The sequence below is a fragment of the Anser anser genome (assembly GCF_964211835.1).
Source record: "Anser anser genome assembly, chromosome: 2".
Lineage (NCBI taxonomy): Eukaryota > Metazoa > Chordata > Aves > Anseriformes > Anatidae > Anser > Anser anser.
In genome coordinates, this window is record NC_139721.1 from 135385112 (window position 1) to 135412338 (window position 27227).

Sequence of the window (27227 nt, forward strand, 5' to 3'; positions counted from 1 at the left end):
GCAGTTGCACTCAGGTACAAACATGAGAATTCCTGCAATAGCACATCTGCTACATCCAGCTCAAGTAAGTATTCCTATATTATGTTTTCCTCTGCCCTTGTTTCTGATTTTAATGTCTACATTAATAAATACTGTTTCCATTTCAGTAGAGCTTAACTATAATGCTGAAACATGAAATGTAAATTAGTATACAGTACTGTAAGTATCACACACTTGTATCTAACTTGAAACAAGTTCTGTGTGAATGGAATCATTTAGGGTACCATTGAGATCAGTGGGACCCAAACTGAGTGCACTTTTGTGGTCTAAATTAACAGCTGAAAAAATGGCATAACAGTAGTGGGCATTCAGGTTTTTCAGAGTGTTCTCAGTCAGTGAGAAGGGTGAAACTCATCTGGGACTTCTGAGGCATAACTGGTTTCATTATGAAACTTCTTTGAACAGCATCTGGAATGAATGGGATCCAGGAACTCTTCATGATGGAAATTGCAGGTGATATGGCTTTTGCCAACGCTTATGGTAGCTGATTCTTTTCAAGCAACCACAGTTCTGTTTATTCAATGCCAGTGCTCACTAAGCCATCTTTGTACAACCTGAATTCTCATTTAAGACCAAAAGCTAATTCTGTATTGGTAATAAAAGGGGTCCAAGGACTAAGCTAGAGCACTGGGCTGTTTCTTGTTCCTGCTGTTTAATTGCTGCAATCTCCCTGGAGTGGTTTTTGTCCATACCACCTAGAGCTCTCTGGGACCCTTCTATCTTTTGGCATGTTCTGGGGGATACGGCATGCCAGGAGCCATATTTAGTACACAGTATAGGTAAGATTCCACTTCTGTTTCCTTCCACCCTATACAGCCATACAGCACTATCTCATCAGCCTTTTGGCCTCAAACACCTCATGTGCCTTTGTGTCACGCAGTGGGGCCAGGAGTGCATACCCTCATTTTCATACCATGAAAACCCTGTCCTAATAACTGTGACACGGTCCTCACAGGTGCAAAAAAAAAAAAACCACCACCACACAAAGAGTATCCAATGGGCATAGGGGCACTACGTAGAACTAAGAGGTGTATAACTAAGAAGACCCCAGAGTCAATTATAGTTACAGGAAAAAAGAATGTGAGCTGTGCACACAAGATGAGAACTCTATGTCACCATGACCCTTATGTCTTCTTTTTTTAGGGACACTGGTTTCCAGGAGAGTCAGGTGAACGCGTACAGTGTTTAAGGTCAGTGCCTAAGACCTGTTCCCCTTGCTGAGCTACACTTTGTTCCACATAATACGCTTTATTTCACCTAGATGGGCTGTTCTTTGCTTCCTGTCAAGCCAAGCATGCTGCTCAATAACTGAGTCATGAATGTGCATACAAGCCAAATCCTGTGTTCTTATCTCTCGCACACACCCACTGTTGACTTAAGCAGAACCTGTATTAAAACAATGAAGTCGAGCACATAGGTATTAGAAAACTGGAGTTAACGTTGTCTGTGCCTTATGGCTCTAGAAACTACAGCAAAGCTGTGGCTGTTGCTATCCATTCTGCGTACTGTCTGACATGACGGTGCTGTAATGCAAACAGCAATCCAAAGCAGTTCTTTCTTCCTCTTCATTATTTGGCTGTTGGCCTTACAATTAAATGCTGTGGAAGACAGGGTTATGAATTTACTTATGATCTCTACTGCAGTGTATATGAGCTCTTCACAAAAATTCCATTTCAGGAAAATGTCCTGCTCTGATAAAATCTTCCAGCATCTCACGGAACTTCGCCAGGAAGTTTCACAGGTACAGAGAGCAGAGAGGCTAGAATCCAAAACCTGGGATTTGGCTTCAATTGGCTGTAAATGGAATTGCATGTGCTTCACAGTTGCAGGAAGCACTCAGGTTTGCATTGCCTTGTCCGAGTCACTGCAATCTGTTCCAGTCCCATTACCATCCAGTGCTTGCCATACTGTCTTTAGGCAGCACCTTGTTAGACGTGTTGCCAGAGTCATGGCTCCCCATTGCAGCCCCATTTCTGTCTCCAAGATTAGTGCCAGAGAGTCCTTTCTGAAAACAGGAGAAGCCAGGTGCTTGGTTTTTTGCAATGAGTGTCTGGCTTGACTAGTAAATTTGGCCTGGAAGGAGTGTGCTCAATTACTGGTGATGTGTGCGCCATCTGGTCATCTCATTGCGTATCCAAACTGGAGATATTAACTTTTAAAATTTAAAGTCCAAGCACATACAAATCATATTCCATTCATGGGAACTGTGATGTCCCTCTGAGAAAAAACAACCAGTGTTTAAATTTTGCATCCATTGCTCAAGACATAAGGTAGCTAATGCTTTTGAAAAGTGGATCAATGGGACATTTTTGAAAAGAATACCTGAACTAGGTTGTGGCTAAAATTCTGTTTTTTTTTTTTTTTTTTTTTTTTTAAAAAAAAAAAAAAAAAAAAAACTTGACTGGGGATTATTCCTAGCATGTACACTGTACACTTTGGGCTTGCCTTGTCAAAAATCACTGAATTTATGACAGGGAAACTTGTTTGTCTGGAAAACCTGCTAAAATACAAAAAAAGCAACACCACTTAAATGTGTTTGTCATGGATTTAAGTGAGAATTGTGTGTTACATGAGAAAAGCATTTGGTCTACAGATGGAAAAATTTTCTGTTGTAACGTGGTATACAAGATGATAAAGTATGGTAATTTTTGTATGTGAAAAGGCAGGAGTTTTTCTGTTGTCTAAATTGAGAATTATATTTTAAAGATGTTTATATTAACCGATAATTTCTTATTTTATTTAAGTGTCTGAAGAAAATAAGAAACATGGAAGGTCATAAGTAGTAAGTACCTTGGTCATTTTTTATTATTCTAAAGAGTTAGTGGTGTTTGGCATGTTGATTTGTGACTGCATAATCATGCATTATGTTCTGGCATCTAGTATTTATGTGAAGTCACTGGTAGATGTTCTGTTTAAAAAGAATAAAAATAGAAAGTGAAAAACTGCCAACCTATCAAAGAATGGAAAAACAAGTGAATTGACGAGATGGAAAAATAGCATATGTTGTCAATTTTCTGCTTAATGGCAAAAATTGTATGAACTGTCTTATTTCAATGGATTTATCTGTGGTCGTCAGCATTAGAATAAAGTAGATCCTTCTTTTAGTCATATTGTTGGTTGTTTAGTAAAACTTAAATATACCCATGACTGCTTGACAAAATCCATTTTTAAAGGTATTGACAAGAACCTTTAAACCTCCAGAAAAATTGTCCACCAAATATTTCATTAAGATAATGATTTATAATCACATTAGGCATAAACAAGAGCCAGAAATTTCTCCAAATGAAATTAAAAGTTGAATTTGTCTGTAGTGGTAAAAGATTGCATTCTTCATATTCTTCCCGTTTGTTGATCTGTGTCTAATTCAGAAATCTCTATTAATCCCAGGACTGTTTTTTGTGACCTCACATTAATGACTCATTTTTATTTTTTCCACCCGGTCCCTAGAATTTCTGGTGACCTCAAGCAAGGTAGCTATTAAGGCTGGTTGACAGCAAATGAATTATGGTGTTTTCTTCGTTTGATCACTGAACTGAGATATCAGTTATTTGCACAGCTGTAGCACAAGGTAAAGCACACAACTAGCCAGATAGCTAGGATCTTAATACTGCCACATGATCAGTTTGATTTTATTTATTTTCTTCTTTTTAAAGTAATGTTAGTTTTATTAGTTAAGCTCTCATAGTCTGCTTTCTCATAATGCAGGGGGGTTTGGGAGATACCTAGATGTTCTCCTCATTTATTAGAGATACAGCAAGTCAGGTCAATACAGGCTTCACCTAACTAGATAGGCTGGAGTTGTGAGGGTATGTGTAATGACTTGTTTGTGCAAAGCTGCATGTGAAATGTGATATGTTTTGCAAGTGTTGTTTATTTTGTGCTGTGACACCAAAAAAGTGTCTTATGAAGCTTAATGAAATTCGTAAACTAAGGACTTTGGACTGATGCTTTGGCAAAATTAAATGGGTGAATACCTTTTCTTTTAAAGTTCGTGGAAGAAGCCAGGAAGTTCTGTATATATGTGCATTTTGACTTTTGTCTTTGCTCATTTCCAGTGCAATTTCTTACCATCTCTTTGGTGATTTAAGTCACTGTCTCCTAACTCACTGATTAGAAATAACCAAAGCAAATAACAAAACCCTGTCAAGCAGATTTTCTTTTCAGGATGAATTGTGTCATTAGTAACTGCGCAGGGGAGAGCTGCCTCTCTTGGTGAATATGTGTGCCAATGGCTTGTTATTTCAGAGCATCCATAATATTTCACAGCAAGACTATATATCTGTGTGTCTCTCTGCATGACTTGACGTGTATGTTGAGTCTGAGGACTTTTTGGGGTAGCATCAGCGAGTTACCTGTCTGTTGTGTGAATTGAGCTAGTGAGCAATATCTCAGTAATGTAAAACAGATGAAGAGTATCTTTACTTGAAAAATAAATTCAACCACTTTAATTTTCTTGGAGTATTTAATATAATAAATTTAAGCAACCATGTATTTCCAAAAAAAAGCTGCAGTGATTTTGCATATCTTAATTTATACACATAAGGGAATTTAATAGTGGAATAACTATTACTGAAAGAGATCAAGATTTCATTGTGAAACTGTAATTTCTAGTCACATGGTTTAAATATTGTGGAATATACTTGCCAAAAAGGAAAGACCTGCTGCAGGGGGTGAGGTGGGGTGAGCTGAGTTAGGCAGCCCAATCTGCTCCCGGCATAACAACTAGTGCAACTGAGAAAAGGTGACAGGTAAGGGGCTCTCTTCTGAGAGGTACAGACGCACCCTTTTGCCAACCTGATCCACTCTTGAAGGAAGTCAGCTGCTTACCAGGGGCTCATGTCAAGGATGTCACCTGGAGACTGCCAAGCCTTGTACTGGGCACCGGTGATGCAGCCAGGAGCAGTCTGAGGAGTATCAAGAGGGATCAAGAGCCCTGGGAGCAGCAGTAAAGGACTCGGGAGCGCAGGTATTTTCCTCAGTCCTCCTGGTCAAGGGGAAGGGGACTGAGAAGGCAAGTTGAAAGTGTCAAATCAACGGATGGTTACAGGACTGGTGCCACAGACAGGGGTTTGGCTACGTGGACCACGGGACTGGCTTTGAGAAACGTGGTCTTCTGGGGGTTGATGGGGTCCACCTGTTGGAGAAAGGGAAGAGCATCTTTGGTCACAGGCTTGCCAAGCTGGTGAAGAGGGCTTTAAACTAGAGTTGCAGGGGGAGGGGAACCTCAATCCATCCCATTCCTCCCAGTTTGATGCCAGCGTCAGTGATAGATGCCCAGAGCCTTGAGAATGGTCATAGGTCAGTGGGAGAGAATCTGAAGAGCACAAAGGAATTCCAGCCAGTAAGTCATCTTCATTGGGGCCCAATTTCAATACCTCTATGCTAACATACATGGGGAATAAACAAGAGGAGTTATATGTATGCACACCTGCAGGGCTACGGCCTCACTGGCATTGTGGAGATGTGTTGGGATGACTCCTATGACTGGAGTGTTGGAATGGAAGGATACAGGCTCTTCGGGAATGAACAGGCAGGGAAGATGAGGAGGTGTCGTAACCCCCTGTGTCAATGTGCAGCTGGAGTGCATAGATCTCCTTCATAGGGAGTGTGAATCTCAAGGGCAGCCTTGGTTGCAGTGACCGTGAAGTGGTGCAGTTTAGGAGGGCAGTGAGGAGGCAGCACAGCAAGCTCGCTACCCTGGACTTTGGGAGAGCAGACTTCGGTCTCTTCAGGGATCTGCTTGGTAGAGTACCATGGGACAAAGCCCTAGCAGGAAGAGAGGCCCAAGAAAGCTGGTTAGTATTCAAGGGTCACCTCTTCCAAGCTCAAGAGTGATGCATCCCAACAAAGGAAATCAGGCAAAAATGCCAGGAGGAGGCCTGCAGGGATGAACAAGGAGCTCCTGGCCAAACTCAATCCAAAAAGGGAGGCATACAAAAAAGGAGGGTGGAAGAAGAAACAGATAACCTGGGAGGAGTACAGAGAAATCATCCAAGCAGCCAAGGATCGGGTTAGGAAAGCCAAACTCCTATTACAAATAAATTTGTCCAGGGACAGCAAGGGAAACAAGAAAGGTTTCTGTAGGTACAACAGTGATAAAAGGAAGACTAGGGAAATTGTGGGCCCTCTCCAGAAGGAAATGGGAGACCTAGTTACCCAGGATATGGAGAAGGCTCAGTCTTCACCAGCAAGAGCTCCAGACACATAGCCTGGGCCCTAGAAGGCAAAGGCAGGGACTGGAAGAAAGAAGAACTGACCACTGTAGGAGAAGATAAGGTTCAAGACCAGCTAAGGAAGCTAAGGGTGCACAAGTCCATGGGACCTGATGAGATACATCCATGTCTCCTGAGCTAAACGGCAGATGTAGTCGCTAAGCCACTTTCCATCATATTTGAGAATTTGTGGCGGTCTGGTGAAGTTCCCACTGACTGGAAGAGGGCAAACATAACCCCCATTTTTAAAAAGGGGAATAAAGGAAGACCCAGGGAACTATGGGCCAGTCAGTCTCACCTCTGTGCCCAGCAAGATCATGGGGCAGATCCTCCTGGAAACTTTGCAAAGGCACATGGAAAATAAGGAGGTAATGGGTGACAGCCAACATGGCTTCACTAATGGCAGATCGTGCTTGACAAACCTCTGTCTTGCACCTACATTTATCACTTGGTGATAGCACAGTGAAAGAAGTGGGCTATCTTGTACATAGTGTGCTCAAAAGAGATGAGTATTTTCATTTTTATTCAATTAAAAAAAAAAATGCAGTAAGTAGTCTAATTTCATTCATAAAATGTACTTTGTGAAATCCTGACAGTACTAAAATTGCATGAAAATCGCTGTCTGCTTAAGCAATTCTGCTAGCGCTCTTTAAACTTCCCTATTAGCTATATAAAAATAAAATTTTAATTCCAGGAGCTATAAATCGTTCCATAATGCATTGGGAAGAATTCTTTGCAGTTGATGATTTGGAAGTACTACACACTAAATACATTCATATTATATGCAATGTATTATCCTCCAAAGGAGGATGGGAAATGTTGGTGGAAATATATTATTATTTTAATTGGTTTGTTACTAATGCATAATGAGGAAATGCATACTAGAATACATGTGTCTGCATGTAAATGCAGTATTCCCAATAGGGGTGTATTAATCTAGCTTGTTAGTCTTATTTTTAAGTATCCTATTGAAATTTTGTAATTTTCTTCCTTAATATTTTAGTAATTATCCAAGGGAATTTTATGATCAATATGCTCAAAGCCAAGAAAAATCTGTGGTCAATAAAATGCAACAGAAGTACTGGAAAACAAAACAAACCCTTATAAAAGTCACAGGAAAAAAAGAAGATGAACATGTTGTGGCTTCAGATGCAGATCTGGATGCAAAGCTAGAGGTTTGTAATGTCTACACAATATGTGTTCTCTGATAACTTAAACTGTTTTCATTTCCATCAAGCTGCTAAGATGTGTACATATAGATACCAGATAATAACATATATTAATTTTATCATTGCTTTTGTGTAATATCCTTTCTAATGTCAGACAAACATACTTATGCAGATGTAGGGAGTCTAGTGGAAGTTTTGTAATAAAAAACTTTATTCAGAACTTAACATTTCTCGTGCCTATTTTCAGGTGTTGAGGGCAGGTTTTCTTCTTTTTTGGTGGCAGTGGGAGCAGGACATCACCCTTTGTATCAGCCATCCTTATCCTTTCCTTATATCAGTTTAAATCATTTTTTAAAATAGTAGACTCTAGCATACATAAATGATGTTTTTCTTTGTAGCTATGAAATGCCACATTGTAGCATAGACCATAAAAAATACAGAGTATGCAAAGAAGGAATAGATGCCCATTGCCATTGCAGTCTGTTCTCTGAGGCTTTTGTGCAGATTACTGTTTTTTGACATGACCAAAGGCAGCTTCTGAAAGTCTGTGAAGTGTAACTGAGAGAAGAAATCCTACTGGGTGATATCTGCAGTCCTACTGTCAGTATCCTCAGCCCCACTGGAAAAGAATTAAGGTTCTACAAACTGAAGAGCTTAAGCATCTTTGACACAAATCAAAAGATAGAGAATGGACTTCCAAAGTTAGCAAGTAACCAAATTAGCATCTAGATAAATTTTATTTGTATCATTTTATTACGTAAGGGTGAATATTTTATGTCACTATTTTTCTTAGAAAATTGTTGACTTAGGAATCTGTTTCGTACATGTTTGAGCTGGAATACAAGAGGCGCTTTTACAACAATCAAATCTTTGTAGTCTACCTATTGTAAAGACAACTTATAAAACTTAGAAGATTCTAACTATGTGTGTGGCCTTCATAGATAGGTTTTAAGTCAAAAGTATTGGTGTTAAACAAGCTGAAGAAGCTGAAATAGTATTTTCTTATATATTTATAAAATACTATTTCAGCCTGATTTCCTATTGTGCTTCTTGTGTGGCAGATTGATCAGGAAGGATGCTTTGTTACTTCATGTGGATTAAAAATAGGGCAATTTGTGTTTACCAGATAGAAAGTACAAACATGTTTTCACTTGAACAGTTTCAAAACTGCAAGTCATGCTCTCTGCTGAAAAGACAAGATCCCAGTAAACATACAGAAGGTTAAGCAGATGCAAAAGGATGACAGTTACTGTGCCAGCAGTCCGTTTTACTAATATTTGCATGGCACTTGATATAGCAGAGTTGAGGTTTAAATTACAGTCTAGAGGTTTTAGATGAGCAGAAAGAAAGAGTAGTAATTTCTGTTTTCCTGTTAATTCTCCAAACTTAGTCAAGAGTGACTTTTTTTCTCTACTTTCTTTGAAAACTGCTACTCTGTCAATTTGGTTAGAATACCAGAGCTGTGACAGTAAAAAGTCCATTTTAAAATCAAAAACCTTCCTGTTGGCATATCCATGCAAGTTTCTTCCAGTAGATTTTGTGGTATTAAAAATTCAGTATACATATTGCCGCTTATCGCGTTTCATTGAAACTACTGACAGCCTTTTGTTCTGTTGAGGGTTGTTCAGAATCAAAGATTTATGCATCTTCTTATGTATCAAAAGATAACTTAAAAAAAAAAAAAAGAATAGTTTGGTTAACTATGAGCGGTTTGGAATAGATCTGTTTCCAAAATTATTTTTGTCTTTGTTTACCTTTATGTTTGGGTTGTCTGTCTATAGTTTCAGTGGACAACTTGATTGAAAGAAAAGCACAATTAATAAGGAAAAAATACTTTCAAGCTCGAAAGATTACTCAGTGTTCAAGAAGGAAGTAGTGATCCCTAATAATTTCTACAAAACTAAAGACAAGCTCTTTCTTGTGTCTTAATCTTCACTGTTTCTTACACACATTTATTTATTCTTTTTCGACTTCAGCTCTTCCATTCTATTCAGAGAACGTGTATGGAGTTGCTGAAAGCAATAGGACTTTATCAGAAAAGGATTTGTTGTAAGTATGAGCAAGTACAGTAGTTGATAAGGCACTCTGCAATATGAAATCATCTAACAAGTAAAAAAGTAAAAATGAAACTGGAGAACTACTAGTTTCATCCTAGTTAAAATTAAAGGTAACATTCCCTGCAATTTAAATTAAATGTAGACTTGTTTAACTGCTTAAAGATGTCCTAGTTTGTGTTAAGCTTTATATTTGATGTTACACAGTGAAAAGTGGCAATTATTATGGGAGAAAGCTTGATTTTTTTTAGTTTTTTTCCATTAGTTCCTGTGCCCATCTAAATTGAGAACTTTTGAAATTCTAGCTCTCTTCTCAACTCCTGTGTTTTTTAATTGGGATTAACAATGAAGGGTATTGGTCTTATTGCTAGTTGTATAAGTAAGTAATGTGTGCGATTATGATGAAATTGATTATGCTGACTTGGCTGCAACAGGTGGATGTTAATTAGCAGCAGTCATTAATGAGAGAGAGGAACCTCATTTAGGAAGTTTCAAACAGCAGGTTGTATTAAATGACCTAAAGAAGAAGTTCCCTCCAATCAATATTTTTGATTCTCTGATACTGTGATTTCTGTCCTGGAAAAGAAAATCGGCTATGGATACATCTTTTAATTTACTTTGTTTTTGTTGAATTTTATGCATATTTTCTCCATTCTTTCCGTTTTCTTTTGCCTGTCCAAGGAGGGTCTGAGATGATGCTTAAGGATACTAAAGTAAAATTGTAATACAGAATTAGTAGTATTTGAGTTCAAGAAGTGTTCCACAATAGCAGGTAAAATCTCTTATGCAAAAATGCGTGTGCATACTCTGGCAAAATGTGCTGCTATTAGACTGCAATAGATTCAACTGTCAGCATTTTAAAAATGACAAGAGAACTTAAAAGATCTTTTTTTCAGTATACTAGACCATTCTCCTCATTAAGCCTGGGAAAAAATAGGCTCCATAGGAGACAGCCACTTAAAAAGACAAATAGATGAGGCCACAATGAAATGCTTTTGTAAGGATGTGAGATCGTGAAGACTTATTGTTCCAGTTTAGAAGTAGCCAACATATCAATGCATAAACACTTTTATTTTTCTTGATCCTCGTTTAAAAAAATGAATTCAGAAATAGTATTTTTCATATAAAAAAAAATCAGTATTGTAGTAGAACATGAAAAATGGAGACCAAGAGAAAGAGCAACTAAGAAAGTTTTGGGTAGTATAGCTAAGAACTAGCTTCAGCGAAAGTATGCTAACTAAGATCAGCTGAGGTAGTCCATGTGCTAAAAAAGGATAATGAAAGACAAAACAAAACACAAGACAAAAAGATACTGTAATCAAGCCTCAAGTGGGCCCTTTATGCAGAGTCTAACCAAGCTATTTTTTTTGTTCAAGAGCAAAGTAGCATGTTTCTCCTACCGACTAAGCACTGACAGAATTTGTGATACTTTTTAGTACAGCAACCCCATCAACAAATGTCTCAAGTGAATCATATTTTCTGATTGAAGATATAAATATATGTATAAATGCAGTAATTCCATGTTCCATGGAATTATTTTTTTCTGTGCTGCTTGGATTTGGAGTGACTTAAGGTATTTGATGTTAGGCCAACTTTAAAACTGTCAGAAACCTATTAAATTACGTTTGACCACTCATTTATTTTTCATTAGTTCTGTCTCAGGAAGAAAATGAATTGGGAAAATTTCTTCGATCACAGGGTTCTCAAGATAAAACGAGAGCAGGAAAAATGATGCAAGCCACAGGAAAGGCTCTCTGCTTTTCTTCTCAGCAAAGGTATGTATATCAGCATTACCATCCAATTACATGGGATAATGGAAGTTTATTCATCATTGCCACAGTTCATTTTGCTATTTGAGATATGAGGATACAAAAGTTGTTATCGACCAAAACTGCTACAGTATTGGCAATATTACTGGCTTGCTGTGAGTAGTTTTGCCTGATCCTGGTTTTTGTCCCATGGACCTGCTATGTCTTTTGGTCTGCAGATTTCCCCACCTATGCTTGTTCAGATCAGCATTTCTAAAGCTGTACAGGTGCTATCTGCATGGCCTTTCTAGCAGTGGGACAGTAAAGGAGCTGATATCAGGTCCCTCTGCTGCTTGATGGCAGTTCTCACTCTGAAAAGAAATGCTGCTACATCAGGCCTGTTGTAAAAGTGTCTGGGTCCTGGGAGAGTAGGAAGTGCCTTTTTCTGGACTAGAGTCTCATGCATTAAGTAGACAGAGAAGAAAGGAGTCTGCCATTTCCTGCTTTAACCTTACACAAAAAGCTCTAGGAGAAGATCCTAGGTTGCAACCGAACTCATGCAGATTGAGTAGGAGCAAATTGGTAAAAGGTAAGGAATACAGAAGGACTCATATCCACGTAAACTCTTGCTTTTACCTAGAGCTCTTGACACACTGACCCTGTGTTCATTCAAAGAGTTTAAAAGTAACAGTACTTGGTGGTGTTACGGATTTTACTATATAAGGGTTTCCTCTGGTTTTGTGAATTTTTTTTGTTGGTTCCCTCCCGTTCCATGTTGGTACTATGGAAGCTTGAATTTCTCCATCATTCAGAAGGGAAAATTCAATTCCATGACAAATTACAAATTAAATTCTGTGCTTTTACAGGATTTTGGGGGGTTCTTAAATCTGGAAACTTTCACGATAATTAGCTTAACAGCACAGCTGTTTGGCTCAGAATAAAACATCACATACCAAGCACTGAGAATTTCATGTTTATCTTGGGCTAGATTTTGGTCATTAGCACATCCAGTAAAAGCTATGAGTGGGATCTTCAAAATACATGTAAGGCACCATTTAAAACCCTAATGATTTGCTTCTTTAAAAAGCCTAATGTTTTTTTAGAAATCCCACTGTATGATGTGTCTGCATAAACTGAATTTTTCCTTTAAATGGCTGTTTGTCTGCTTATAGAATGTGAAGAAATGTGCATTGCACCTACGGAAGCCCCAATAAGAAGTTCACATTTTGTCATCTGCCTTACTTGATGCATTTTTAAGGCATCTTTATAAACAAACAACCATAAAAATAGAACCAGTTGTTTGTCTTCCTCCTCTTCTTGAGCTATCCCCAAGCTCATCTTGGAGTCAGGACTGCTCTTATTTATGTTGTATGCCAATAGCAAGCTGGAGAGCATGTAGATGAAATTTGCTGGCTATTGGAGCTGAAATTAGAAATTCTCTCATGCCTAGGAAGTCCCTAAGTGGCAAATTAAACTAGCTGTACACTGATGTGGAGCTGATTGAACCCATTCCAGTGAGGTGGCTTCTGGCAACAAACAGGAAAGCAGAAGCAGCAGGAAGAAACAGCAAAAGTTGGAGTAATTCTGTCTAGTTCCGAGATCCCGTTAGCAGCTGAAGTGATGGCATAGGGAAGACAACAGTGTCCCCTACTGCCTCTCCAAAGTGTGATATCTGGAACAAACATGTAAGAAAATGCCTAAAACCTTCCCAAAGATAAATGTCCTTCAAAGGAATTGTTCAGATTCTTTAAAAAGATAAAAAAATCAGATAATTATCCACTTGTCAGATGACTTCTTTATTTACGCGTACATTTGAAGATTAAAGGCTAATAGAAGTACTTTTTTTGAGGCTTAACATGACAATCCTGATGCATCTGTGGTATGTATCCAGTAATAAATTATCTCAGGTATATTCTTACATTTGTTAAATGCAACCGACAAAGAGGAATTTTAATAGCATAAATACAAGCAGTTTGGCTAAATAAAATATACACATAAGTAAAAGTTCCTTTTCCACTCATGTGTAAGAGAAAGGAACTGTAAAAGGTAACTCTTTGAACAGGAGTGTTGCAAGCACAATATATGTGTAAAATTACCCCATTAATGCATACCCACAACTAACCTGTAGAACTGTCTGAACGCAGAGTAGCACTTAAGTGAATTCTTTTAACTGTGTGTCTTTTGATTGCTAGCGAAGTGTCAGGAGTTCTATTAATTTGTGTGCTTTTGGGGAACAGCTTCTTTAATGTATTCTTTCATTCATTCCTTCATGCCTTCCCCCAGATTAGCACTGCGTACTCCTTTGAGTAGATTATATCAAGAAGTGGAGACTTTCAGATATAGGGCCATCTCAGACACGTGGCTGACAGTGAACCGAATGGAACAGTATCGAACTGAATACAGAGGAGCTCTGCTTTGGATGAAAGATGTGTCTCAGGAGCTGGATCCAGATCTTTATAAGCAGATGGAAAAGTTCAGGAAGGTATGATGTTTCCCGTAGTTTCCTGGAAGGGGATACCTGATGAATGACAATGGAACATGATTTTGATTCTTCTGAGGAAGACATAACTCAGCAGCGCTAAGGATGCCATTAATCGTAACTAATCTTTTTCATGTGACAGAACTCCAATTATTCTGATATGGAATACAGTATCCTTCACAGAAGAGTGGGCTGTAAGGGAAGATATGATAGTAAGAAATAGCATTTTTCAGTAGTCAATTCAATTTCAAGCTAAATCTTCATAATTTAAATAACATATATGGTTTAAAGAATGTTATCTAATTTTAAATACTTAGCTGTGATGCCTGAGTGACTAATGGAAGAAGATACGTCTTCTTTCAGCCGGGAAATGGAAAATTGAGTTTTGTAACTAAAATGGACAGAATAACAGAAATGCCATAGCATCGGCTGATAAATCTTCGGGTGCAGTCAAAGGCCAGCATTTCAAAATTGACTGTTGTAGGATTTTGGGGAGGAGTCGCAAAGTTGGAATTCAAGTTCCTCATGCAGTTCAGCATAACTTCTGGGCAACCACTAAACACTAAAATAGTTAAGAATGCATTCACCGTAAATTGTCTTCCCTCAGTGTCTCTCAAGTTTGCTATACTCCTCCCCTGCCAAAGGGCTTCCAAAAATCACGAGTTATAGAGGATAGTCTGCAGATTTTCTACCAGGTGTGAGGATGGAATTTATTTGGGCTGATTCTGTTCAGGAATGCTCAGGAGATGTTTGCATTTGTTAGTGAAACTTAAAAGCTTTTAGACTATAATGTTCACAGTTTGCTGTTTGTAAGTATTGAGTATTATGAGTAGTTAATATTCTAGCTATAAGTTGGTGGCTTGTGCTCTGAGTAAATGCAGTAAAAAATAAATTACGAACACTCCAATAATTGAAAACAGAGGCCTAATAACAGAAATTGCGTTAAAGCATATGCATATGTATGCATGTGCATGTAGCCTAGAGACAGGTGACAGAAAAGAGAATCCCTGTTCATTAATGTCTTTCTGTAAGTGAAAGTGTTTGGAGATGAAAGATGCTTAATTTGGGATTTCAAAAGCTTGACCAAGCCATCCTAACGGGAAGGAACCTGTATGCATACAGACTGTGCCATTTTTGTAAACTGAGGTGGTGACAATAGCAATTAAGAAGGGGGTGGAACAGATGAAACTCCAACTAGTCATCTAATCTTTATTTAATATCCTTCAGTACAGGATATTCCTGTAAGTCTTGTGGCACCAGACATGTATTTTATTATGCCTTGTGGGAAATGTTTATAATGGCAAGTTCTTACAGGTAAAATAATTGGTATGGTCTTGGCCTCAGCCGATTGCTTATGTAAAATGTTTGATTTATTAGAAAAACACTTAAAAAATGGAATGTTAGAATGAATAAAGCAGTGCTGGTAATGGTCATACAAAACTGATTTATAGCTTTCTTGCAAAATAAATGCTATGGAAGGTATAAATTATATAAATGGCAAAGTAATTAAAATAATGTATGCCTTGACTTGTGAGCTGCTGTAGTTAAAAAGTTACATGTGAAATTTCAGCCCTCTTGTGTTGCTGTGCTTCAAGGTCAGCAAAAATATGACTTTTTAAGCTCTCATAAAACTTAGTAGCATTTAGAATTTCCCTATTTTTACCATGTTAAGTATATTTGAAATATTTCTTGGTCTAAAATGAGTTATGTTCTGACATAAAGAAATGATCAATGTGTTAAATGTAGATTCTAAAAAATTATGTAGTATTTCCTTGAATAGCTCAAAAATATCTTGGAGAAGGTCTTTGAACCTTTCTTTTCTCTGGCTGTCAACACAAATCCTTTCAGGTCACATTGTATTGCAGAGAGCAAAAAGCTCTATATTTTGTAGCCAACAAAGTAAAGAAATGCTTTTGGTATCAACTTTCCTATGTATTTTAACACCTGTAAAAAGTAAACTTTTTCTTTATTCATTTTGGAAAAACTTTACAAAAATAAAATACTAAAGCATAACGTACCTAGATGGCTGTTGCTGAACAGGGTACAACAGTATGTTTCTATTGCTTTATGAATGTAGTAGACAAACATAACTAACGGTGAATACTGCAATCCTAAATAGTTATAGGAGTTCTTTTGTCTTTTTGTTATATTTTTGCTTGCAGATCTTAATTGTACCATAGTGTGGCAGTGTAATGCTGGGTTTTTAAGGCTTATTTTGGATCTCTAACAACAATTTAAGTCATGCTAGCTTTGTGTTGAGAGAGATGTTATAACTACTTACGTAGGGGTTTAAATTCTAAAATATACCATCACCAGAGAGAAGTGTTTGATCTGGAGCTGCTTATGTAGTGATACACCAGCAAGTAGTTAATGAAGCTGGACCTGACAGAGCACTTGAAAAAAAGTTTTCTTCAGACTTCTAGTTGTAAAAATCCTAAGTATTACTTCACTAAACATCTTTTTTTTATTTCAAGTAAACAGTGCTGGTTTAGAGATTTTTAATCTACCTTGTGCATCAGCAGTATTTATATCACTTGGTGATATAAACAGTCACTTGGTGACTGTTTTTCAAGTTTGTAGCCTTTTATAATGTAATCCTAAATATATCACTATGTATACAGATATGGTACTTGTTTTAAGAGACCAAAGCTAAATCAATCCAGATGGGTTTTTCATACTTTCCCTCAGAGCAGCTTAGGCTAAAAGATCAATAGTTGAGTCAGTATTTTCAGAGCTGATAAAATCTGAGTTAAAACATTGACGGTTTTGTAGCTCTCTTTCCAGACAGTGGGGTACTTGAAGGAATTTTCTTCTGCTGTTCCCAAGGCATCAGTGTAAAGATGCTAGTTCCAACAATATTACAACTTTCAAAGTGTTCCAGTGTTGATTTTTCAGCAATAACCTGCAGAACAACCCTTTTACGCTATTATTTTAAGATCCTTGTGATTGTAGCTATTTGAGTCAAACCAAGGAAACAGGTAAAGTATTTACTTCCTCACAGAGTTCTCTAAATGCTATGTACCTCCATTGTTGTACCCCCTATTTGGGGGACATTTGTTGTTCTTTTTGGTTTTCCTGTAAACAGATTTTATGGATGCTCAAGTGTAGTATTAGTTACAGTGACCTGTCATCCCCAGTTTGTAATTTGAAGTGTTGCTGGAGAGAATCTAACCAGTGCCTTGCTGTGCGATGCTGTGATATTTAAAAGAATTTGAACAAGTTAATGTCCCCTTACCAAATTCTCCACCACTGATCAGGTTTGTAAGGCTCTTAAGTTTAAGCTGTTTTATTGACTGCACACTACAGCATGAGCTCTGCTGTGATACTGTAAAATTACAGACCAAGTAGCCCAAGTGATGTTGGTTCCTGAGTCTCCTTGCCACAGCTCTGAAAAACATGCAAAATTTTCCATGCATTTCCTGGGAAGGAACATACTAATGTGCAGTGGTAGGCTATGCCACCAGGCAACCCATAAGCTGCCTATAAAAACCACGGAAGAGTTTCTGTTCAATTTTACTTAGCTAACATATCTCAGGTGCTTATACAGTGTGACATAGAGATTCTTATCAAACCTAGACATTGCAGTGCCTCCTATAACATGTAAACAAACAACAAAAAAAAAAGCTAAAAAAAATTACCATGCTTCTCTTCAGAACAACTATAAAATATATATATATTTAATCTGTCAGATGGCAGTGTGCATATATATATATATGATTGTTACATTGATAGAGCAAATTAATCCTTTCCATACATATGGTTTTTGCTTCCATCATCCTTCTGCTCTCTGCCTCCCCTTCATTCTGAGGTTCGAAACACAGCTGGGGCAGCTTGGTAAGTACCAAGAGCAGCCATACTGAGATCCTTCAGCCACGCTGTGCTGCCTTGGTATCCCAAGACCTGGGCACATGAGCACTGGGGCTCGATTTCCCCCTTCTATGTAGTCCTCTCTGCTGGAACTGCTTTCCTAGGAGCTCTGCTTCTGTAAGAACCAAACGAAGCCTAGGTAGGAGGAAGAAAAGTTTGAAACCGTGCAAGGGTAAGAAGCAGTGCATGGTCTGTTTGCCACAGAGCTTTGTAAATGCCATCAGATTCATCTGCTTGGAATACAGTGCAAGTCCTATCTCTGTGGTACTGAGATTTTGCAGCAATAAATATGTTTGTAAGGCATTGTGTATTAGGCAGGGGAACTGTCTGGAAGAGGAGCTGGTTCTTGATCAATATAGTTGTGTGGCAGCTGGGGCGAACAAGAAGTGTGGTTTGTGCTGGGCCGCCTTGTTCTGGGAGATTAGACAGGCCCTACCCCACAATGCAGCACCCCAAACTACTTCAGTGATGCTGAGGAAGTGGCATAGATCCTACTATGGAAGAGAAGTTTCAAGGATATTCCCAGTTGCCCTAAAGATCCTAAGAGTTATAGGACCCTTAATGTCTAGCTGTTACGTTTCATGCAGCTGTGAGAAACTTGCAAGCTTGCGGCTGAGTTGTTTGGGAGCTGTTTATCTCAAGTTCTTCCTAGTTGTAGCACTCTATATACTTGAAACAAAATTAATGCCCTTAAATGGCATTTTAACGTTAAGTCTGGCAAAAGAAAAGGCAAAGCAGTGAGAAACAGGAAGGCTCAATAAGAAGGATTTGTAATGACTTAACGATCGTTTAGACTTGTTTTTATAACTGTACTCGTGTAGGGAGTGGCTGGTCTGCACAGTTCTCTGTTAAATGTCTTTTAGGAATGAAAAAGTTAAAGCTTGTGTGGACAGTTGGGGAATAATGAGGATCTAAATAAATCCATTGATCAAAAGGTCAGAAGGGAAACATTTAAATATATGTATATATTGTAAAGATTTCAGCAAGTATGGATAAGATACATCTGCCACAGCCTTACAAGGAGGGCTTAGGAGGCTGTGGTCACCCCTACAACTTTCTCTCTGCTGACTCCCTTGCCTATGAGCTGTGCCTGGTGTGAGTGCACTTTGGCTTGTGCGGTGCTGAAGGGGCTGCACGATGTTACAGCATCATCTGCTGCTCTCTCCTTCTACCCCCCAGCCCATTGACATCACAGTTGCAAGCAGCCCTACAAACCTGGAGGCACTATGGAAAAGTGCTCAAGGATTGTTTTTTTAATTGTCTGTTACATTTAAAAACTCTTGGAAGGCTGAGGAAATGCAAAAGCCTAGGGAGGGAAAAAAAATAATACGGTACTGATCTTTGAAACAAGACCAGACTTGGCAGTTCCCGTCCTTGCAAACTTAATTTCAGTTCATGGTAAAATGACGAAAAGAAAAATCTGTAGGCATTTAGAGGGTAACAAAGTGAGGAGTAGAAAACAACACAGGTTTATAAATAACATTACAGAGTTTTGTGATGTTATTTTGTGTTTTTAATTCAAATTATGAAGTTAGTTAAAAAAAAACGCATTACATGTAATAAATCTGGATTGTTCAAAAGTATTTGTTGCAGTTTCGTAAAGATTGCTGGGAAAATGAATTTAATCTTGCTAAAATAGTAAGTCCTCTCAGGAGTTGAGAATGTTGATTGAGGAGTGTTAAAAACAAGTTTCCAAAACTCATAGAAAACGAGGATGGAAAATACCTTGAATATCAACTAAACTGTATTCCTGCCAGGACAAAATTGTGCATTTTGTAATACATTTTCCAAGTGTTCATCTAGTAAATATAATTCAGTTGAGGGTGACAGTCTTTGAATTTTTATGGGTATTGGTTGTGTTCTAGTTTAATTATTTAAAAAGTCAACCAAAAGAAAATGTGCTAATGTTAATTACTTCCGCAGATGACATTGATCTGGAAGGTGTTTGGGTTTTCCAAGCAGTAAAGTATACCAGTATCTCAAAGAAAAACGTCTTTGGCCTTTGCAGTCACAGTGGTGTAATCAATAGACTTTCAACTGCCATAGTTATAAATAGCACTGTAAGGGATTCATGTTTAGACCCAGCTATGGTATTCACGTGTTTACCATCTTTGTTTTGTTTAAATTAAAAAAAAAAAAAAAGTTGTAAACAGTAGTTAGCTCTGTTTCTTTTTTTGTGATACTTCCACGTCAACTTCCAAGTTTAACTTCATCAGCAAAATGTAAAGCTCTTTTGCCTTTAGGTGACAAGAATATAGGTCTTTGCATGCGAGAGAGCAGATGATTATTGTTGCTCCCCGGAAATGTAAGAAAGACCTATGCATAGCTGTAGTAGACCACACAGTAGATATGAGATGTTTGTGGCACTATAATGTGAAAAATAAAAATAATGCTGGCTTTTACAATACCTGTTAGGAATGTGAGATGGTAGAATCTGTCACTTCAGAAGTCCATCTTATTCTTGGTTCAAAACCTTCCCTGAAATATATAAATCCACTCAAAAAAAAATCAATCTATTTGCTAATTTGGAATGCTGCTACGCATTAGATGAACAGGTGAGCTTCTGGGAGACCCAGTAATTTTGCTGCAAGATAGCTACATACTCCAAAATTAATTAGACATTATCACTCTGCGCTCAGAGATCCACATCTCAGTGTAGCAAGTGATGGCAGAGATATTAGCAGATTCTTATAATATGATGATAAACAATGCATACATTCTTCACTTCTTGTGAGGTGCTTGTGGCATCAAGACTATGTTTGCTTTCATTCTGGTAGAGAATAACAGAAGGAATGTTACCTCTTTTTAGCATTTTTTTTTTATTTATTATGGAAGTATATTGTTCTGGAAGTGTTAAATTTAATGATTTACCTGGAGTCATGGTAATGAAAATCAAAACATGTAAAAAGTGCTCTTTGTACAAAATCATAGCTTTTGCTTTGTCATTATTGTCTCTCCATGTAAAGTCAGGTGGAGTTTAAGTGCTGAGAATGTTGTCTTTGTGCAGTTTCTGCTGTAATGTTTTTTCCAGGTTCTCCTATGTCAATTTCAGTAGCATTAAGTGGAGAAACCAAAACAGTCCAAGATACGTTACATACAAAATACTTAAGCATTTTTAGTTGGTTGTAAAAGATGTACTTCTTTTGACAGCATGACCTTAAGCAGAAATGTTTTTCACAGTGTAAGTATTTTATAGTCTTATAAATTTAAATTACCATTTCAAGTACTATTTGTAAGGATCGCTGTAGACAATGAGATAAAATCAATGATTTTCTGAAGCCATTTCATGTATATTAAATATCACTGATGATTGTTACTGGGTTAAAAGCAAAGTAACAATTTGTGATAGAGATGCCCTTTTAAAAGCATGATAAAAGGATGCTATTTAAAAATAGAAGCGAGCTTCTTGGAACAGATTACATCATCTTAAGATGTATTGCTTGTAGAATATAGTTGCTTCCAGAGATTGATGCTTGCCCTTGAGAGGTGGTTCATCATCTCTTCAATTATTTTTAAGAAGAATCTGAGATATGAGAGCCAGCAAAATGGCTGTAAAAAGAATAAAAATGAAGTGTTAGACTACAAATACAATATATTTTTGAATGATCTTGTTAAATGTAACCTAGCTGAAATGAAAAAAGGTGGACTTGGTTTAATTCTTGTGCAATTTCAGACTTTTATGTATACCAAGAAAAAGCAGGTTAAAACTGCTGTTCTTATAATTAGAAGAACTTGTAATGCTGCAACAGAATATAGCAAATAAAAGTATATAATAATAATTTTTAAAAAGATAAGTGATTGAAATCAATAATGGTGTTAAGTCAGACTTTAACGTTGGGGTTTGTAGCAATAATTATTGCATTAAACAAGCACTCTCAAATATGATGTGAGAAACGTTGTGCTCCAACAGTTTTTCTTAAATTTTATTTTATTAGACTTTTTCTGAAGTCTAATAATTATTGAATGTGTAAGCATTCAATGTAATCCTGAAATTAAAAAAAAAAAAAAAGAAGGAAGAAGAAAGGAACTACCAAATGCTGTTTTCACTTAATTATCCTGCTCTGTTTTGATCTTAAAATCAGAAGGAAATGATGATTGCGTAGGCAATTTCAAATGCTCGCATGAAAACTCTAACCCTGCAAACCAGTCTGTGTGGGTAAAGCCCCTAACCCACATGGATCATTATGTGAATTCAGAACCTAAATGAAGTGTAAAAATGTAAACAAGATAGGTTGTGAAAGGAGAAATGAGATTTGAAAAATTCCCTCAGTCTTAATAATCTGGAAGGCTAGGAGGATAGCTAAAGAAATATATTTTAAAAATAAATGAAATACAGATGTGACTGAACTGAGAGAATTCTGCAGGAGAGAAGAATAAACAGGAAGGGGAATACAGCTGTTGGGGAAAACATTGTTTACACAAGAGAACCAAGTTTTTCTATGGTCGCCACTGCCCAGGAATTCCTTTTTATACTTTCCTAAAATGCCTGGGCACATACATAATGTAGTCCATCTGCTTTCACTTCGTAAGGCCTCTGCTGTTCAGTTATGTGCTACATAGGCTTTGAATCTTTACAAAGATGCTAAGTTTGATTTTTCTTCTTAACATAATGAAACCAAATTGAAGATATGAATGAAAAAGAAAAAATAATCTAAAAAACAACAAAACCATTCTAACCAGAGAAATGGCTAATGTGACATTTCGTCTTTTTGTTTGTTTGTTTGTTTTACCTGAACCCTGTTAGATTTTAAATGTTTTAAATGTTTTCTGTGATAGAACAGTGTAAAGTCAGAAAAGCAATGCAGAAAGATTGGGTGATTTTTATAATAACTAAAATCTTTCTAAGTTTGCATCTGGACAAAATATAATTAAATTGTTTTGAGGTATACCGGTGAGGTATACTCACTGGTGTATTAAACACCAACCATGAAACTTATTAATCATCATGCATTTATTTTTTTATTTAACAACATTGTCATTTCAGGTAATATATAGCTTAGTTGTGTTTCTTACTGGAGCTGTAGTAGTGTAGAGGATTACGTACAACAATGCAAATCAGTAAGTATCATTCTATTATCTATGCAGAAGAAGATTAAATAGAAAGCAAAACCTGAAACTCAACTGTACAACTTCTTTTCCTTCATTAGCACTGTAATCAGGGTGGCTTTATGCTCACAACAGTGAGAGCATTTAGGGAGTAAATATTAAAGGCAACCTGGTCATTTTGGTGATGTTACAGGTATTTTTCTTGGAGTGTTGGTGTCATACTGATAAGGTCTGCAGTGTGTCAGTTGCATTCCCCAGCATTATCTCATATCCACCCATCCCAAGTATACTGCCATCCTTTGTGTTGGCCAAGAGGACCTTGAAGGCCAGCTTAGTGTATTATGGTGCTTTAACTGCGGAAAATGCTACTGCCCCTAAGCATGAGCTTTTCACATCCCATTCCAGTTCATTTACTTCCCCTGTCTGCCTACTCAAAAGGGACTGTGAGTCAAGTAACAGTCTTGCCCAGGCCCTGAAGAATTTAATCTGGAGGCAAATAAATGAAAAATATAAATGACATTTTCTAACTGTGATGATCTTGCACCTAAAGGATTCAGGAAGACTTCCACCATATTCACCACTTCAGCAAATGAGATAGAAACTGAACTGTATAATTACTAGGTGAATAAAATCTTGAGCATAGTAGAGAGTTTAGTTTTACACTGTATTGCAATTTTCTTTACATCACACCTCTTGCTGGTCTTTCAGTCCTCACAAGTAGTGATAATAACCCGTCTCTGTCTCCTGCAGGGGGTAACTGCCTAATTGCTCTCCTCTTGCCGTCACCTCCCCAGCTCCATGTGTGCCAACCATCCTTTGATCTCTGTTTCCATAATATAATCAGAACAATTGACTTGTGGAAAAAACACGGAGCAATTTTCAGTACATTTAACACAAAGTCCAGGTTTCTTCTGGTTTAGAGCTGATGAAGATCTTTCATACCAGAAAGCTTATTTCTTTGCCTTTGCCGTCTCCTTTGGTTGGCCCACTTCTTGCTACAAATCTTTACAACCATTTTTGGCATCTTGCACACTTGCATCATAGTATCCCCAAAATGACTGGATTCAGACTGTATTGAGTTACATGCATGTGTGCAAAGAACTGTTGGATTTTATCAACTCCCTCACAGTCATTTGAGGAGATGTTCTGAGTTTTTCGTTACCAGGACCAATCTCTTCCCTAAAGAGGATGAATATTCTTGTACAAAACTGTGCACCCGTTTACAGTTAGGAATAGTATGTGTCCAAGCATGCTGTTGTGGTAATTACTCACAACTGCAGGCTGACAGATGTGTGCTTACTACTGGAACTACATTTGGGGCTCATAATGTAAAAGCCTGTCCCAGAACTATGAAGTAATGCTACTTAAGTGAGTGTTGTCCTGTTTGCAGTTAAGAGTTTCCTGGTCAACAGAATAGAGAAATCATTGGTAATTATTTTCTGTGCATGTCATTGCTTCAAGGTCTGTATTAGTGTCAATACATTTTTTTTCTTTCAGCTTAGTATAGCACACATCCTGAGTTTGACTAATACTGAAACTTGTCACCAACAGAAAGCTGAGGCACGTATGTAGGCTGCTTAAAGTAGAAAAAGCAGACCTTCTGCTAGGAAGGTTAGATGCTAGATGGTTACTGCCTTCCCTTCCTTTAAATTGTCATTTTCTGTTTGTTCCCTTCTAAAAACAATTTCCATATTGATCCAAGCTGTAAAAATGAAGTACTGTGAGAAATCTTTCCATTGCAATTGCTTGAGTGATATGTTGTGTGTTGGCTGATAATCAAAGAGTAGCCAGGTGTTTACCCTCTGAGGGGTAGAGCTGTTCTTGCACACAGTTCATGCCTGTGAACCCCTCTCTTGGACTGGAAATTATTCCTATCGCAGGTTTGACAGGGATTTGGTCAGGTAAAGTAAGAGGTTTGAGTGAGCCTTCATCTGCCAAGCAAATCGAAACAAAGTCCATCTTCCCTGTACAACAAAGCAAAAGACTTCGATGGAGGATGTGGGTGTAGAAAGTTGCAGCAGGCCAAGGCCTGAAGTCACACAGACCTTCTAGCGGTTGTGTGAGTGGGTAAGTTCTGCCCTGTTAAGGCTCTGTGCGTTGCTTTGGCCACCCTGTGTAGCTGCCCTGGATGTGCTCCTGCTTTGTGGCCCATCCACAGCTGCTATTCTAGGGTTTTGGGTTTTTTTTTGACATGATAAAACCTCCTTTTGTCATGTAAATACCAGATGGCCAGGGAAATTGCATTCACCCAATGTGAGCAAGTTTTGAGGAGATACCGCTGGTGTTCTTGCTCTCAGGTGTCACGTACCTGACTGTATGGCAACTGCTCCTTCTTTGGTGCAGTTCAAAGTAATACAGATTACTTTAACCATAAATAGTTTGTCCATATGCTGGACCAAAATAGAGGAGAAGCCTCATGCAGCCAGCAGTGGTGTCAGCGGGGATGGAGCTGCTGACAGCACCCCAGTGCTGTCCCATGTCCTCATCTGGAACAAGAGCTACGGCTCCTTGGGTCAAAGCCCCTGAGGTCAGACCATACCCTACATACAGTGTAGGCACATTCATTTGGAGTTCATCTCTTTCACTCTGCACAGGCAGGAGACGTAGAAGTTGGTACGTACCATGTATAGAGCACGGAGATATGTATTTGAAAAGTAGGGCAAGATTTTTAGAAAGAAAAAACCAGTAGTACCAATAGGAGTTGTTTTGGTTTTTTTTTCTTCTGGGAAGAGGAATGGCTGTACAGATGCACTGCTCTTCTGAAAGATGGTGCCTAAAAGTAGTTTAACTGGTGTGAAACTCAATGCAAACGTTCACTGTGTTTTGAGAATAGCATATATGAACTTAGCTTAAAAATGTATTCTTCACAGCTTAAATCAAGTAAACAGAGTCTTGTTTAAACATGCTTAGCAACTGTTTAATTCAAAGTCATTTTAAAAACACTTCAGTTAAGCTGCAGAAAAGTAACACATCTCCTCCATCTCTAGGACTGAGCTTGGAAGATCTTGAATCTTGTAAGATGGTGTGACTCAGTCATGTTGTTTGCTTTGCCTGAGTTTTAGTGTGTGGTTATGTTGTGCTGTGATCTTAATTTCAGTAATGATTTTGAGTGTGCATCTGATGGATTGAAGACTGTTACTGTTGCTGCTTTTTGCTTCTTAAATTTAACACACTTTTCCCTGTTTTATAGGAAGTCATGATTGGAGTTATGAAAGTGACCCACATCTCATGTCTGAGAGTCGGTTGCATCCTGTATTCAATAGATCTTTTTCTTAAAGCTGACTTACTGATTTTGCTTTGTATTGTGCGTTTTGTTTCAAATAATTCATTGCTAGTAGAGTGGTTGGATTCATATTCTGAAATTGCACTGTGGTGCTCTGTTTGTAAAAGCTGTTGTGAGGCTTATAGCTAAAGATTTGTTCTCTGTTTTTTGGCTGGTTGAACTTGCTGGATTGTGCTGAGAAATGTAAGTTTGGTCAGGGCTGTGTCCAGCTGGTGGTTATGTGGAAAGGATTCAGCAGAGGCTGGTCTCACCGAATAATATGCCCTTGTCTCCCTGTGTTGGGCCATGCTAGAGGGGCTTGGGAAATTGGGAAGGAAGAAGAAAATATCTCCAGAACTCCTTAGCAAAACCTAAGAGTTTTTCTGTTGCTATTGGGCTGTACCTCTCAGCCTGTTGGTTTTGTTTTGTTTTTCCTCTGAAGCGACTAAATTATTTTTTAATAACGGAGGAGAAAGTGTATTCATATTGCTGCAGGGCAGTTGTTCAGAAAGTTATTTTGTACAGAGAGCAGTGTTACTCGCCACAGACTGTTTTCATGTCTCAGAGATATTTGATTTGGATGTAACAAAATTTTGCTGCTGCAAAGATGCATTTGGATCCAGATCTTTGCACTACAACAGTATTGATAGTAGGGTGGAAAAGGTGTCAGATTCAACTCAGAAAGTTAAACAGACAAGGAAAAAAAATGCACTCTCCTGAGATGTATTCAAGCAGAATACCTTGTTGGTTGAATACCAGGAAGACCTTGGCATATGAATTTGGAGTATCTTTAACTGATGAACTGGTTCTGATTAGAATATCTAACCCAGTAGTAGGGCTGCTCTAACAATATTTATTTTTAGCAAACTACCTTGTCAAAAATTATAAAAAGGGAAAAAAAAATTAGCAGTATATCTGCTTTTTCCAGAGGATTCATGTAGACAATATTACTGTTCAGTTACCACTCCCCTTTTAAATATCATGAGTAAAAGTTTCACTCAGCAGACAACCCTCTAGGACTTGAACAAGAAGAGAGGAGTGTTGCCTGCATGCTTGGGCAATGGATGCTGGAAACCAAGCTAGACGTAGCCAGTAGTTTTTGGCAGTTTGCAAAATTAAAACCCCAGGTCTGAATATATATGTAGACTTCGGTGAAGTGATGTACAAAATTTTGTGAAAATAAAATATTGAGATCCGGACTTCTCTCTGCACTGCAGTTATAATTGTAAAAATGTTGGAGTGTTTGAAAATTGCTCCCATTCCTTCCCCAAATGAATCTGTGAATGCAAAGCTTACTTGCTGTCATACAGTTACAATATAGGGAGCATTTCTACATGCTTTCTATTATTTA

At 37.8% G+C, this 27227-nt stretch overlaps 1 protein-coding gene across 6 annotated transcripts in view; it reads left to right on the forward strand.

The window, feature by feature from the left end:
- Positions 1-27227, forward strand: part of ICA1 (islet cell autoantigen 1) — a gene marked incomplete at its 3' end in the record, with an annotated part of 72526 nt that overhangs the window by 10251 nt on the left and 35048 nt on the right. For 2 of the 6 annotated variants that reach the window (XM_083825159.1, XM_083825157.1), the window contains exons 2-7: positions 1183-1229; positions 2784-2821; positions 7255-7426; positions 9397-9469; positions 11126-11249; positions 13506-13704. In XM_083825159.1, the coding sequence (XP_083681285.1) occupies positions 2805-2821; positions 7255-7426; positions 9397-9469; positions 11126-11249; positions 13506-13704 (585 nt within the window). In that variant the 5' untranslated portion in view covers positions 1183-1229; positions 2784-2804. Of the gene's footprint in view, positions 1-4; positions 65-1182; positions 1230-2783; positions 2822-3486; positions 3608-7254; positions 7427-9396; positions 9470-11125; positions 11250-13505; positions 13711-27227 lie in introns of those variants that run through there. The other 4 variants (XM_083825161.1, XM_083825158.1, XM_083825160.1 and 1 more) reach the window with 4 other exon arrangements.